The sequence below is a fragment of the Oncorhynchus kisutch genome, linkage group LG12 (genome assembly GCF_002021735.2).
Source record: "Oncorhynchus kisutch isolate 150728-3 linkage group LG12, Okis_V2, whole genome shotgun sequence".
NCBI lineage: Eukaryota > Metazoa > Chordata > Actinopteri > Salmoniformes > Salmonidae > Oncorhynchus > Oncorhynchus kisutch.
Genome location: NC_034185.2, coordinates 29406719 through 29423592, shown reverse-complemented (window position 1 = coordinate 29423592; position 16874 = coordinate 29406719). Strand labels below are relative to the sequence as shown.

At 41.6% G+C, this 16874-nt stretch overlaps 1 protein-coding gene across 3 annotated transcripts in view; it reads right to left on the bottom strand.

The window, feature by feature from the left end:
- The window catches only part of jag2b (jagged canonical Notch ligand 2b), a 102984-nt gene that overhangs the window by 61665 nt on the left and 24445 nt on the right, over positions 1-16874 (bottom strand). For all 3 annotated transcript variants that reach the window (XM_020496698.2, XM_020496699.2, XM_031837352.1), the window contains one exon: positions 5458-5512. In XM_020496698.2, coding sequence (XP_020352287.1) covers positions 5458-5512 — 55 coding nt within the window. The remainder of the gene's footprint in view (positions 1-5457; positions 5513-16874) is intronic.

The window sequence follows — 16874 nt, the reverse complement described above, 5'->3', positions numbered from 1 at the left end:
CTACGCTCACAATTACTATTCTCTCTCTCTGCTCGGCCAACTCCGACAATGAAGGCACTCTATCACAGTGGGATGAGAGATGAGACGCTGTGGAAATAGGGGACCTGCGATTTCCTCTGCCCCAATGCTCCGGGCTGCCCCGCCTCCCTTGCGTTCCTTTACAACACATATCCCAATCTCATGAGCGCGCTCGCACACACACACCTTCCTCTGACAACATCGGACAAATTAACCAACAAACAGAAATAACCCCCAGGGCTTCCAGACAGAGAACAATGGCCCCCGGGCAGCGCTGTTCAGTGTCTAAACACTGAGCCGTCCACAGCACATCCTGCTTGATAAACAACGCAAACAGCCTTTCAGGCTATTTCCTGATGTCCCCGGGGGCCCTACTGGATGACAATGTTGGTGAGTCAACACACACGCTAAATCTTATTGTGCCTCTGGTCATCACATGCATATATACATACCCTTTGAAAGTCAAGACATGGCAATAGGTGACATGTCTGGTGAGTATAAAAGCCATGGAAGAAGACATTTTCAGCTTCCAGAAATTGTGTACAGATCCTTGCGACATGGGGCCGTGCATTATGCTGAAACATGAGGTGATGGCACAACAATGGCCCTCAAGAGCTCGTCACCATCTCGGTGCATTCAAATTACCATTGATAAAATGCAATTGTGTTCGTTGTCCATATTGCCAAATTACATCGAGGCGGCTTTTGGTAGAGAAATTAACATTAAATTCTCTGGCAACAGCTTTGGTGGACATTCCTGCAGTCAGCATGCCAATTGCACTCCCTCAAAACATGAGACATCTGTGGCAGTGTCGAGTGACAAAACTGCACATTTAATTGGCCTTTTATTGTCCACCCTGTGTAATGATCATGCTGTTTAATCAGCTTCTTGATATGCCACACCTGTCAAACAAATTCACCCCACCACGTTCATAGAACGTCTCATTACAAAATGCCCAGTGCTGCTATAACAGCCTCCACTCTTCTGGGAAGGCTTACCGCTACATGTTGGAACATTGCTGAGGGGAATTGCTTCCATTCAGCCTCAAGAGCATTAGTGAGGTCAGGCAATGTTGGGCTATTAAGCCTGGCTCGAAGTCGGCGGTCCAATTTATCTCAAAGGTGTTCGATGAGGTTGAGGTCAGGGCTCTGTGCAGGCCAGTCAAGTCATTCTACACCAATCTTGACTAACTATTTTTTTTTTAATGGATCTCGCTTTGTGCACAGCGGCATTGTCATACTGAAAATAGGAAAGGCCCTTCCGCAAACTTGGAAGCACAGAATCGTCTGGAATGTCATTGTATGCTGTAGTGGTACAATTTCCCTTCACTGGAACTAAGGGGCCTAGCCCGAACCATGAAAAACCACCCCAGACCATTACTACTCCAAACTTTAGTTGGCACTATGCATTGGGGCAGGTTGCGATCTCCTGGCATCCATCAAACACGGATTTGTCCGTCAGACTGCCAGATGGTGAAGCATGATTCATCACTCCAGAGAACGCGTTTACACTGCTCCATAGTCCAATGGCGGCGAGCTTTATGCCACTCCAGCCGACGCTTGGCATTGTGAACTTAGGCTTGTGTGCAGCTGCTCGGTCTTGGAAAGCATTTCACGAAGCTCCTGACGAACAGTTATTGTATGGACGTTACTTCCAGAGACAGTTTGGAACTCAGTAGTGAGTGTTGCAACTGAGGACTGACGTTTTCTACATGCACTCAGCGGTCCCGTTCTGTGAGCTTGTGTCGCCTACCACGTTGCGGCTGAGCCATTATTGCTCCTACACGTTTCCACTTCACAATAATAGCACTTACTGTTGACTGGGGGCAGCTCTAGCAGGGCAGAAATTTGACAAACTGACTTGCTGGAAAGGTGGCATCTTATGTAGGTGCCACGTTGAAAGTCATTCTACTGACAATGTTTGTCTATGGACATTGCATGGCTGTGTACTCAATTTTATACACTGGTCAGCAACGGATGTGGCTGAAATAGCCGAATCCACTAATTTGAAGGGGTGTCCACATAGATTTGGCCATGTGTACCTAGATATCTAGTGTATTCCGAAAGTTCAGACCACGTGACAGCTTTATTCTAAAATGAATTAAAAATAACATATTTCCCTCACCAATCTACACACAACTCCACCATAATGACAAAGCAAAAACTGGTTTGTAGACATTTTTGCACATTTAAAAAAAACAAAAAAAACACATTTACATAAGAACTATTGCTATTAAACTCGAAATTGAGATCAGGTTTCCAGTGAACATCCTTGAGAGGTTTCTACAACTTGGAGTCCACCTGTGGTAAACTCAATTGATTGGACAGGATTTGAAAAGGCACACACAGTTGACAGTGCATGCATGTCAGAGCAAAAACCAAGCCATGAGGTCGAAGGAATTGTCCGTAGAGCTCCGAGACAGGATTGTGTCGAGGCACAATGTCTGCAGCATTCAATGTCCCCAAGAACACAGTGGCCTCCATCATTCTTAAAACGGAAGACGTTTGGAACTACCAAGACTCTACCTAAAGCTGGCTGCCCGGCCAAAATGTGTAATTGGGGGAGAAAGGTCTTGGTCAGGGAAGTGAGCAAGAACCCGTTGGTCACTCTGACAGAGCTTCGGAGTTCCTCTGTGGAGATGGGAGAACCTTCCAGAAGGACAGCCATCTCTGCAGCACTCCACCAATCATGGTCGAGTGGCCAGACGGAAGCCACTCCTTAGTAAAAAGACACAACAGCCCGCTTGGAGTTTACCAAAAGGCACCTAAAGAGTGTCAGACCATGAGAAACAAAATTCTCTGGTCTGATGAAACCAAGATTGAACTCTTTGCCCTGAATGCAAAGTGTCACATCTTGAAGAAACATGGCACCATCCCTATGGGGAATCATGGTGACAGCATCATGCTGTGGGGATGTTTTTCAGTGGCAGGATCGAGGTAGCGATGAATGGAGTAAAGTACAGAGAGATCCTTGTTGAAAACCACTATTCAGACCTTTTCATTGTTAATACATTTGCAAGAATTTCCCCCCAAAATGTTTTTGCTTTGTCATTATGGGGTGTGTAGGCAGGTGAAAAAAATCTAAATCAATTTTAATTGAGGCTGTAACAAAAATGTGGAAAAAGTCAAGGGGTGTAAATACTTTGAAGGCACTGTACATAGATACGATTATTACATTTTGCTATCAAAGTGTCTTATAAGATGCATGAAACTATAATAATAAAATAAATCAAATCATAGCAGCAACTCTGTCAGTGAGTTAATTAATGTGGATGCCACATACTTTGCAGTTTGGCAGCCATTAGAGCATGGTGACATCAGCAGGGGGCTAAAGGGCTAGCGCCGCAGCGCTAATTAGCCAGTAGCTAGCCAACCCAGTCAGCTTATATCTGCCTTAATGGCTTACAGCCACACTATTTTAATTTCAAGACAGGACCAATGTCAACGTCAACGTCAAGCAATATCGTTGTTTCACAAAGCAAGACAAGCTGGAGGAGAGTCTGTCAGAGGTTTAATTTGGGAGAATGTTAAATAGGGCATTTTCATTTAAGACAGGAGAAACATCATTTCAGTTGATAAAATATGTTTTGTTTAGTTACTTTTTCCTCAACTTGTTTCTAAAAGCTAGGCTTTACTGTAGCTAGCAACCTCCACCTAATAATCCTCAAACAAAAAACACCACTACCATCACAATAATCTAAAAAAGGAGAGGTAACAAAGTATAAATTGGCTTAAATGCCAATGTGTATTATTTTTTTAACAAAACAATATTCACTTACAGCAATAGGTAATTGTTTACAAGTTGCTAGCTATCCCGTAAACCCATCGTGGAAAACCAAATGTTCTTCTGTGGTTTGGTAACTTCCTGTTCTTCGATGGACTCTGGACGGACTGAAGATGCACAGTTAACGTTTCGAAACGGAGCCTACAACTACAAGGGGGCATTGGAATTCCTCTCCATTGTGGAGAGCGCCCATTGAAATGATTGACATCCGGCGCACAGTAATGGATTGCTTATGGTTAATGTGAATGACGCACCAGGCCGTGGCCAGACACTGATGAAAAACAGATGAAATTGATATTAGTTCATCAAAAGTAACAAGTTGCATAATAAAAACAAGTGTGGATGCTCTTCCGTACTCATCGTTGTCCGTCAACATATGAGACACTGAAACGACATTGGATGATACATTTGACAGATTTATACAAGTTCTGTGGCTGCTGCCTAAACACAAAAAGTCAGTACCTGCAGCATTCACCAGGATACACAATCAGAATGCATTCAGTAGTCTGCAGTTAGTAGTGCATTCAATAGTCTGCAGTTAGTAGTACATTCAGGAGGACAGCCGTGGGACCATGCGCACAGACACACACAAGCGTCCATCACCTCTGGTCACAACCTATATTCCTCCATCAGTTCTGCCTCTTCCTCACAACATTTCCTCAAGCAGTAAAAAGGGGAGATGGGAGCACACCCAGAGGACGGCCAAGGGAGAAAACAGGATACAGCTGCCAAGTGGCAGACCCTCGGAGCTAAAACCCACACAAGTTTTTCTGAAGCCATTTCCACCAATAGGCCTATAGATTGTTATGCAGGGTAGGAGCAGACCAGTCTGTGCAAGGTGGTTGACAGAGTATCTGACACCAAAATGTTCTACAACCACTGGATTTGTGGTCGGGACTTGGAAGTAGTGCCGAATGGCATATGACCCCAATCCTATCAACAACAAAAAAGTTTGTGTCCATGTGGCAAAAGTGGGGCAAACACACACACACAGGATGAACGCTTTGTTCAATTATCATATATAAAAAAGTATATAACTGTAGGATTTATTACGCAAATAAAAAGTGAATCAATTTAGATTTTTATTTTAGATTTTTTTTTTTGTGGAGCCCATGGCACTCCATGTGTTTTCGTCGAGGCAAGCCAGGATATTTCCAGATATCTGAACCACCCATTGCAACACACCCAACCCTCTTATCGCCCTAGAGGAGTGGTATATTTAATCTCAAATTGCATCGCTTCCATTAATCTAAACTCTGTGGGACTAAAACAATGGCCACCTAGCTACCCTCTGATGTTCCCTTTGATCAGGTAGGACTATTACGATTGGAAAGTGGAGACGTTACAAAATCATGACAAACATTACTAGAGATACTTTGCTAGCATTAAACTCAGTCTCCAAAATGGTAGATATTTGCAATGGCTAATCAACTGCTAATCAACAGTAAATAAGATAATTGTTTTACTTCCCACAGTTAGCCATGATGATTAACTAGCCAGCTAATACAGTTCACCGTTAGCAAATGCGCCAACTCTATTCCTCCAGTTACAGTAGCGCTACAGTGTTAATAAAGTGTCTCCAAAAATGTAACTGTGGTAACCATGGTAATGGCAAAGAAAGGAAGGGTGAGTGGCTGTATGCAATTCTGTACTCACTGTTGCGGGTGGAGTTGTCCCAGTCCCAGGCCTCCACGATGAGGGAGTACGCCCGCTAGAGAGAGAGAGAGAGACAGAACTCATGACCATCGGGGCTCTAACATATGTACATTCTGCCAAAGAGCATTATTCCTAAACTAGGAATGTGACACAGGAGCACATTGCCTAGAAAAAAATAGAGCCATGGGAGACACATAGCCTACGCACAATGTGTGTGTTGAAAAATAGGGGTGTTAAATGATTAAATAAAATTTAGTTAGTTAACTACATAAAACCATGTGACAGAGTAATCACATTTTTGAAATTGTTCAAAATTTTACCCTAATTATGTTTAAAGATTTAAAATATTGGGTTGTAAGTACAGTGGGGCAAAACATTATTTCATCATAGGTACACTTCAACTACGACAGACAAAATGAGAAGAAAAAAAAAATCCAGAAAATCACATTGTAGGATTTTAATGAATTTATTTGCAAATTATGGTGGAAAATAAGTATTTGGTCAATAAGAAAAGTTTCCCAATACTTTTGTTATCTACCCTTTGTTGGCAATGTCAGAGGTCAAACATTTTCTGTAAGTCTTCACAAGGTTTTCACACACTGTTGCTGGTATTTTGGCCCATTCCTCCATGCAGATCTCCTCTAGAGCAGTGATGTTTTGGGGCTGTTGCAGGGCAACACGGACTTTCAAAGACCAGGGAAGTTTTACAATGCCTCAAAGGGCACCTATTAGTAGATGGGGGAAGCAGACATTGAATATCCCTTTGAACATGAAGTTATTAATTACACTTTGGATGGTGTATCAATACACCCAGTCACTACAAAGACACATGCGTCTTAAAACCCGTTATGGCTGCGATCTCCGTACAGGGACCAACATCAGGGGAAATTTCAGTGTGACAACTAAAAATACAACTTCGTAACATTAAACATTCTTGAAAATGCAAGCGTCTTACACCCTTCAAGTGATTAGAATCTTGGTAATCAAACTACATTTTCCAAATTAGCTATTACAGAGAACAAATCCCATGCTTTTGTTTGAGAAGAGCAATCAAGAACAGAAACATTTTCCGCCATGACAGATTACACATTCACATCTGTAGGTAAAATTATGACTTACATTCTGATATCTTGCTCTTATTTCTCTTCCTGAGTATCCCATTGATCAAATGAAGTGCCATTTTCTTTGATAAAATCCATTTTTATAGCCTAAATCGAAACATTTTGTAAACCGTTTGTGCCGTGAATTCCATCTTTCAATTTTTTTTACGGAGCATTCGGCGTGATTGCCCTCTGTAAACAATCCTTTATCTAGTCATGGTGGGTTTCAGTGCATTCCTCTGGATGTTTGCAACACAGCCATACCTCATTGTTTTTTTTGCAGGGAGTATTGACCGAAGTGAGCTGATTTGAAGACAACGATAAATGACTACCTTACGCAACAATAATTTTAGCGAAGCTTCATTGATTGACTATATTTCTGCCCAATGACCACTGATCTTCTTGAAATCTAGCTGGGTAGATAGCCAATGAGCTGAGGTAAACGCCAGTATGTAATGGTTTGGGGTTGGACCACAATTCCTTGTTTGTAATTGCACGCGCAGGGAACTCCATTCTCGCCTTGACGATCAGAGGAGTTGCTGTAAGGCTTTTTACCTGCAGCTGTATTTCGGAAAGTTGTAGTTTCAACGATTTCATGGCGAATAAATCATGTAAAGCGAAGTCAAACTCAAGTGAAAGTGAAAAAGTGAAAGTGAGAGTTTTTGTTTGAGGAATATTGGAGTGTTATGATTCAAACGAACTGAGGAGCTGTTTCTGCAAGGACAGGACGTACTTCTGGACGGGTAAGTGCTAATGCCGTTTTATGAAATCTAAAAATATATTATTTAAAAAAATGTTTTTTTTGCAATGAAATGTATAGTTTGTGTGTGTGTGTGTGTGTGTGTGTGTGTGTGTGTGTGTGTGTGCGCACACAAATACATATACACATACATATATATACACACAACAATGGCCGGAGTTGAATGGAACACCTTAGTGACTGTTCCCTCTGCTCTATACAATACATATCTGTTTATTTTATGTGATGATAAAAGGCTCATAAAATACAAATATTTTTTTATGTTTTCTTTCACAGTGATAGCGACTCCGACTGGGAGCCCCCGGTACCAAGCTGCCCACTCTACCTGTGCCCCCAGTGGTGTTCATATGCCACAGTTCATTACTGCAGGCATGACTGTGCCTCAGGGCCAAAAGGGCACAGCATGGAGGTGTCGTTGTGTTCTGTGTCACATGAAATGCACCACTTGTTCAGTTTGCCTCTGCTTTACATCAGAAAGAGACTGCTATGGGACATGGCACAGGCAACAAAATATTATGACGAGGACTTCCAAGGGGTGTACTGTTTAAAAAAAAAAAAAAATTATTTTCTAATCTTTTTAAAAACTTTTTTGTGTGTGTGTGTGTGTGTGTGTGTGTGTGTGTGTGTGTGTGTTAGAATTGCTTTTTGATATGTTGTATATAGTTATTTGCACTGCTGTATATAGTTATAGGTCATTTCACCAATTCAGCCACTTGGATACATTTAGGCAACTTGTGTGGGACACCTGAGTGACTTCATGCTAAATGTCATGTAGCTCACCCATTCCTGAAGTTATCAGTCTCAAACTTTGCACACCTACAGTTGCCCTCGTGTTATCCATCAACATTATCTCCAGCATCCTATTCTAGTACATGTGAAAGATGATACTACAACAATAAAAACAAAAACAGAAAAAGTATGCTCTTTCTTTTTCTTCCACCAGATCTACTGTGTTATATTCTCCTACATTCAATTAACATTTTCACAAACTTCAGAATGTTTCCATTCAAATGATACCAAGAATATGCATATCCTTGCCTCTGGGGCTGAGCTACAGGCAGTTAGATTATGGTATGTCTTCAGGCGGAAATTGAGAACAAAGGGATGCAGCCATAACAGGTTAACTGCAGGAGAGGAAGGAAACTGCTCAAGGATTTCACCATGAGGCCAATGGTGACTTTAAAAACAGTGAGTAAGGTTACACAATGTGATTACTGTCAATAGTCAGATTAATATAATAGTTTGATTAAAATGTTTGCATGCTTGGCAAGAAGGATCTCTAATAATCCTGTTTACATGGACACATCTGAAATCAGCCTACCTGAAGGTACTGATAAATGCAGCAACGTTATTTTTGCTTAGCATATTTTAATGATTGTGGTGTTTTAAAAATCTGCCTATTCTTACTTCGATTTTGACCATACCCAAATTATGATAAGCAAAGTAAGGTGTTTGCATGACTATTGAATACTCTGCCTGCTGCCATAATCAGTTTAAATATTGAATTATTACTCATTCAGTGTTTAACTTCTCTAGGGTAGGGGGCAGCATTCGGAATTTTGGATGAAAAGCATGCCCAAATTAAACGGCCTGCTACTCGGGCCCAGAAGATATGATATGCATATAACTGATAGATTTGGATAGAAAACACTAAAGTTTCCAAAACTGTTAAAATAGTGTATGAGTATAACAGAACTGATTTGGCAGGCAAAAACCTGTTAAAAATCCATTCAGAAATTATTATTTTTGTTCGTTTTGTAGTTTCTATTCAATGCCATTAACTTAGGACATTGACTTAGGACTCAATTTGCAGTTCATATGCCTTCCACTAGATATCAACAGTCTTTAGAAATTGTTTCAGGCTTGTATTCTTATAAATGAGGGAGAAAGACCAGTCTGAATGAGTGGACCCTGACGTGTCACAGAGCTTTTCATGCACAATCCCGAGAGTGCATTTCTTGTTTACCTTTCATATTGACGAAATTATTGTCCGGTTGAAATATTGTAGATCAATTAGGCTAAAAACAACCTGAAGATTGAATATAAACATTGTTTGACATGTTTCTATGAACTTTACGGATACAATTTGGATTGTCTGCCAGTTTTGATTGCGTTTGAGCCTGTGGATTACTGAAGAAAACTCAAACAAAAGAGGTTTTTGGATAAAAAGAGACTAACAAAAGGAACATTTGAGTAAATTAATGTCTTCTGAGTGCCACCATATGAAGATCAAAGAAAGGTAAGGGATTAATCTTCCTATTTCTGAGTTTTGTAAAGCTTCTGCTTGGCTGGTTACTGTTTGTAATAATTTGTCAACTGGGCTATGTTCTCAAATAATAGTATGGTATGCTTTCGCCGTAAAGCATTTTTAAAATCTGACATCGTGGGTGGATTCACAAGTTAATATTCTTTAAAACTATGTAAAATGTGTTTTGTTTTCTGAATTTTTATAATGAGTATTTCTGTATTTGAATTTGGCGTCTGCAATCTCACTGGATGTTGGCCAGATGGGACGCTAGCATCCCACATACCCTAGAGAGGTTAATGGTTGTGATAGAAAACTGAGGATCGATCAAAAACAGTTAATCCACAATACTAACCTCATTGACAGAGTGAAAAAACAGAAGCCTGTACAGAATAAAAATATCCCAGAACATCTATGCTGTTTGCAACAAGACAAAGTAATACTGCAAAGAAATTCCCTTTTTGTCCCAAATACAAGGTACTGATCTGCCCCAAACATATTACCTCTCCATATTTCAAGCATAGTGGTGGCTGCATCATGTTAAGGGTATGCTTGTAATCATTAAAGAGTGTGGAGTTTCTCAGGATACATTTTTTAAAAAGGAATGGAGCTAAGCACAGGCAAAAGGACAAGGAAAACCTTGTTCAGTCTGCTTTCCACCATACACTAGGAGATCAATTCACCTTTCAGCAGGACAATAACCTAAAACAAGGCCAAATCTACACTGGAGTTGCTTACCAAGAAGACAGTGAATGTTCCTTAGTGACCGAACTACAGTTTACTTAGATCTACAAGACCTGAAAATGGTTGTTAAGCAATTATCAACCAATTTGACAGAGCTTGAAGAATTTTTTAAATCTTACAATCTAGTTCTGCAAAGCGCTTCGAGACATTCCCAGAAAGACTTACAAGCGTAATTGCTGCCAAAAGTGATTCTATCATGTATTAACTCTGGGGGTTGAATACATACCTAATCAAGATATGGGATATGAACATGCAACCTTTCGGTTACTAGTCCAACGCTCTAACCACTAGGCTACCCTGCCGCCCCAGTATACAGTTAATACAGACAATAATATTGAAATAATAATAATAATTTAAAATTCTATTTGAATGAAAAGTCAAGGGGTGTGAATACTTCCTGGAGGCACTATTTTGATTACAGGGTAGGAAAAGTACAACATCTAAGTAAAAACTTTTCTAGGTAATAATAACAGATAAACCAAATCTGAGTTCATGTAAAATGTCATACAGCTATTAGATCTAGCCTAGGCTACTTCTTATCCACTAGTCACAATTTGATAGAACTAAAATTGGAGTCATTTGCTTAAATCTTTTGACCTGAAAACTACAGAAAAAAATGTGCAAATAATTGAATAGATGTCATGTTCTGATTAAAATAAATGTGGGAAATTAAGACTTGAATCTAGAGGCATTCAGCCATTGCATTCTGAACATTCTCATTTGGTTAACTAGCTAGCTACTTCTGAGCAAATTAAGTGTTTGCTGTTATCTAAAGAAAACACCAGGGGAATGGGGTTAATGGTTGAACATTCTATAAAATGTTCCTTAATTGTTACTCAAAGCTGTGCATAGTGACTGTCTTAGCACCGCAAGAGAGCTTGCTATACTGCTGCTGCCGCCCGAGAGCACAGTGCGCATTGTCTACCGAGCTTAAGGGTCCGTGCGGGAAAATATTTTTGGGGTGAAAAAAAAAAACTTGCGATTAAATGATAAAAAAAATATTTTTTAAAAATAAATAAGTTAAATCCAAAAGTGAATTACAGTTAATGCGTTAAATTTGACAGCCCTGGCTGAAACGTGTCAGTTTCTACATCAGGGTTAGTCAAATCCAACACCTCAAGGTACACAGTCCTGCTGGTTTACTTTCCTCCCCAGTAGGTACATTTATTGACAGGCAGGGTTTCCCAAACTCAGTCCTGGGGTCCCCCCTTGATGCATGCTTAGTTTTTTCCCCAGCACCACACAACTTATTCAAATCATCATCAAGCTTTGATTAAGCTGTGTAGTGCTAAGGCAAAAACATGCACCGGGGTGGGGGGGGGGGGGGGGGGGGGGGGTCCAGGCAGTCCCCCGCCCTCCCCGTTTGTCGGTTTTATTCCTTTTGATGTCGAATGAATACAACCCAGTTGTACTGTGGCCTTTGAGATATCAAGAACTTGTCAATGTGAGTGGTCACTGTATATTCAGGTGATTCCGTCCATCTTTCCTTCAATTTTTTGGAAAGAAAAATAGTAATCCTATCATGATTCTGTTCCTCCTCCTGTGAGGCATAAGATACACTTGTCATGTTGATATTCACAGAAAGTACAAAACATTAGTAACCCCTTCCAAATATAGAGTTGCACCCCTTTTTGCCCTCAGAACAGCCTCAATTGGGGCACGGACCAGAAAGCGTGCCACAGGAATGTTGGCCCATATTGACTCCAATGCTTCCCACAGTTGTGTCAAGTTGGCTGGATGTCCTTTGGGTGGTGGACCATTCTTCATACACACAGCAAACTATTGAGCGTGAAAATCCCAGCAGTGTTGCATTCTTGACAAACAGGTGCACCTGGCACCTACTACCAAACATAATTCAAAAGGCCTCTGAATGGCACACATACAATCCATGTCTCAAGACTTAATTCTTTAAACCGTCTCCTGCCCTTCATCTACACGGATTGAAGTGGATTTAACAAGTAACAGTCGCTTTCACCTGGTCAGTCTGTCGTGGAATGAGCAGGTTCTCCTAATGTTTTATACACTGAGTGTAGGATATACCATGACTGAGGATACTGTACTATCAGTCAGGCGATGGGGAGCAGAAACGGAGTCAGAATCAAAGACCCATCCCTTCCCCCTGGGAATGAAATCATGACATAAAACGGAGCAACTGATCCAGGCTACTTCCCCCTTTAGGCATTTAATAGAACGATTGGTTGTTATCGAAAGTGGTGTTGTAACTTCAAATTGGACATTTTCATATTTCTTACACCTATGCAATTCTTTCAAATCTACACGTGCCTCTAGGGGCTGTCGCTGTCTAGACCGGGCCAATAACACTGCCACCACTACATTCAACCCTTGTCGTTAGTCCTACTACCCTCCACCATTTCCAATGTGATGTAACATAACTTCACAAGCAGTCTCATTAGCTGACAATAAGCGACAGCACACACACACGTCATAACATGACCACCGCTGGGGTAACAATCTAGCTGGCCAGCAGGTCACACTGCTAGGCAACCAGCTGACCTAAATAGCCACTTTGCAGGACTCACACTATCATGTCAGTCATCAAGGGCATATCTCCACTATTTATGACTACCGCTGTGGCTATGCCACTGATATATGCACTATATGTTTAGTGAGGGAGATTGTAAAGTTGGTATGACGGGGAGAGGCACAGAAGGAGAGAACGGACTGTGGTGTGTGTGTGTTGATCGAGGGGATTCTACTGGCTGGCTGTGCACTGCTGTGGGATTAAAGTGGGTTGTCTGGGAGGGTGTGAGTGTGTAGAGAGATTGGGCAGAGGCTGGGGATGGGGACAAGGAGCTTGGCTAGGGCATGCCTAGGATGGCTGCCTGCCTGTCTGCCACCCTCCTGTCTGATGCAGACGCACAACAGATGCCTCTCCAGAGATGGATTATTTGACATGGATCATCCCATGACACGCAGTGCAGCTTCTGACCCCCCCCCCCCCCCCCCAGCTGCCCCCGTCTGTGTGTCCATGCCTCTTATGAATGTGTACATTTATGGGGGTCCTGAATGGTGATTGTCTGTTTAAGATGTGTGCATCCATGTGGGGGGGCTGCCCTGCAAGTGAACAACACATCTGTCTGGGTGTGTGGAATCTGAGCATGTGTAGCCTTTACATGTGACAAAATGTGCGTGCGAATGTCTACACATGCATTTGTTGTGTGTGTGTGTGTGTGTGTGTGTGTGTGAGAGAGAGGCAGTCGTTAGCGCTAGAAAGGAGAGTATTTCTATTACGCGTTTGTGTGCATGAGAAAAACTGAGCGGTAGCACGAGAGGGTGTCTGTATTCTTGTGAGTATATGATAAAGAGTGATGTTAGCATCAGGAGAGAGAGAGCGTCAGTAGCGCGCGAGAGAAGAGGGGGCCAGTCAGTCTCATTTAACACACACCCTCTCCCTCAGTGATTAGGTGGATTAAGTGACAGCTGCCGCAATGGATGGATTTGGGGGGGGGGGGGGGGGGGGGGGGGATAAAGGAGGAGTGTGGGGCAAGCGATGGAACAAAGACTCAGGTCCCCAACAGTATCAACCCCCCTCCCCCCAAAGAGACACCGGTGCTCCACATTCCAGAAAAACACACTTTGAGGGCTCAAAATACCTACAAACACCAATACCCCCACCCACATGCTTGTGGGCACACATTTGATTTTTTTTGTTTATATTTTAAAAAAAATTATGTCACACACCGGTGCAATGAAATGTGTTGTTTTACAGAGTCAGCAATAGTAGTACGACGCCCCTGGATTACATTAGGGTTAAGTGCTTTGCAAGTGCATTACACACACGCCATTATAAGTGAGATGAACTTGATGTTCTCCCCATATTGTACACCCCAGGCAATAGGAGCCGCTTGCTGCTGATCATATGACGCCTAAACACGTCTAGAGACAAGTCTGGGAACCACAATACGAGACTGCTGTTCTAAAGTGTGTTGTAAGAATATAGGTTCACACGCACAACAAAACCTTGGACCATAGTTCACATGCACAAGTGCCCTTGGATGCTTGACACCCACCCACCCACCCACCCACCTAGACCCTTAGAGGATTACAGGATTTAAAACCGTATAGGGGGATAGGGAGAACGAGACACGCCTTACACCCCTTGACCAATAAAGCATTAGGACTATGTTAACAAGGAAGTCCACCACTCAGACTTAGGCTAAATAGGGAGGTCTAATTGACTCACGCCTTGTCAATCAGGGGGGGGGGGGGGTCTGGTGGCTACAGGCTGAGAGCAGACAGCATGGTGCGGGGGGGGGGGGGCTGAGACTGCCACAGGTTCCCACACCAGGGGATGAGGGGCAGAGTTGGCTAGTGGGAGAAGGGAGGGAGGTGGCCTTAAATTATAGGGCTGGGGAGTTGAGAACGGTGGCAATTGAGTGGTGAGGTGGTTGTGTAGGCCTAGTTGTAATATTGTGCTTTAGGTCCCTTGAGACTTAAATCAGAAGAGCTCCAGGGTTAAGTTTCCTCTGGGTACAGATGTGGATCAACATTCACTCCCCTATCCTAGGGCTGTGACAAGACCAGTGTCGCAATATTTTTTTCTATGACAAATATGAAAACACGAAGCAAATCTAACTTTGTCCTTTAAAAACCTGCTGAATGTACAACTGCGCGTGAGAAAGTTTGGAAAACAAATCAAATGTGACTCTGGATGATAACATGTTTTCAAAAAGAACTTAAAATTTGCTTCTGGTATCATCCCTACTAAATCCCTTCTTTTTTTTTATAACCATTAATGGGGAAGAGCATAACTGACCCAAGATCAGCATCTAGTGGCAGGGTTGAGGGAGCCTTATAATTATTTTAATAATCAATCAATTACAAAAACAGAAGAAAAATATAGAAATGCAACATGTAAAGTGTTTGTCCCATGTTTCATGAGCTGAAATAAAAGATCAAAGAAATGTTCTATGCACAAACACTTATTTCTCTCAAATGTTGTGCACCAAGTTGTTAACGTCTGTTAGTGAGGAAAGCTCATTTGCCAAGATAATCCATCCACCAGACAGGTGTGACATATCAAGCAGCTGATTGAACAGCATGATCATTACACAGGTGCACCTTGTGCTGGGGACAAAAGGCCACTTAAATGTGCAGTTGTCACAATTCCACATTAGTCTCAAGTTGAGGGAGCATGCAATTGGCACGCTGACTACATGAATGTCTACCAGAGATGTTGGCAGAAAATGTAAACGTTAATTTCTCTGCCAATATCGGTTTAGAGAATTTAGCAGTACGTCCAACTGGCCTGACAACATGTAACCACGCCAGCCCAGGCCCTCCACATCAGTCTTCACTTGCAGGATTGTCTGAGACCAGCTACCTGGACAGCTGATGAAACAGAAGTATTTGTCTGTAATAAAGCAATTGTGGTGAATAACTCATTCTGATTGGCTGGGCCTATGCCCTCCAAAGCTCACCCATGGCTGCTCCCCTGCCCAGTCATGTGAATTCCGTAGATTAAAGGCATAATGAATTTATTTAAAATTGGCAGATTTCCTTATATGAACTGTAACTGAGTAAATAGTTGAAATTATTACGTTTATATTTTTGTACAGTAAACATTTTTATTATTTTAAATAATTACAACAACAAAAAATTGCACAGTAAATATAGATAGCGGACCAAGAGGTCCCATCAAGGCAGGTAGTTGAAACCCAGACACTGGGATTGGTTAGCGCCACACTGCAAGACATTTTGGGAAAGGGAGTTCATGCAGAAGTAAAAAAGAATATTGACATGACACTTTTTATGATGTTAATATTTGCATTGGGTGGAACTAAGTTAATCATTCATTTTGATAGCTGAAAGTGTCCAGGCAACATCTCCCTTGAAATAAATAGTGTGGGTACTTATCCCAAGAATAAAGAATTTACTTCTGTGAAATGCTTAACAAATAAACCCAATTAAAAAGTTGCATATTCTAAGCCTTCAAAACCTCAAGTCAGCCATTCTTTTTTTTTTATAAAAAAACTTTATAAAATGAACTTGTCCTTTGTCAATTACCCACACAATACACTATCAAAGTGGAAGAAAAATACATACATTTATGAAAAATAAAATATCTTGAAGTATTCAACCCTTAGTCAAGACATGTTAGAACAGCCTTTGGCAGCGATTACAGCTATGAGTGTTTTGGGGTAAGTCTAAGAGCTTTGCATAACTGGATTGTACAATATTTGTCCATTCTTAAAATTATACAAGCTCTGTCAAGTTGGTTGTTGATTATCGCTAGAGAGCCATTTTCAACATGATTTAAGTCAAAACTAACTAGGCAACTCAGTAACATTCATGTTGTCTTGGTAAGCAACTCATGTATATTTGGCCTTGTTTTAGGAAATGGTCTTGCTGAAAGGTGAATGTCTCCCAGTGTCTGTTGGAACGCAGTCTGAACCAGGTTTTCGCCGTGCTTACTTCACTCCAGTTCCTTTGATCAAAAATAACCTCATCCTTGCCGATAACAAGCACATACATAACATGATGCAGCCACCACCAAGCTTGACAATATGCAGTGGTATGCTGTGATGTTGGATTTGCCCTTAAACAT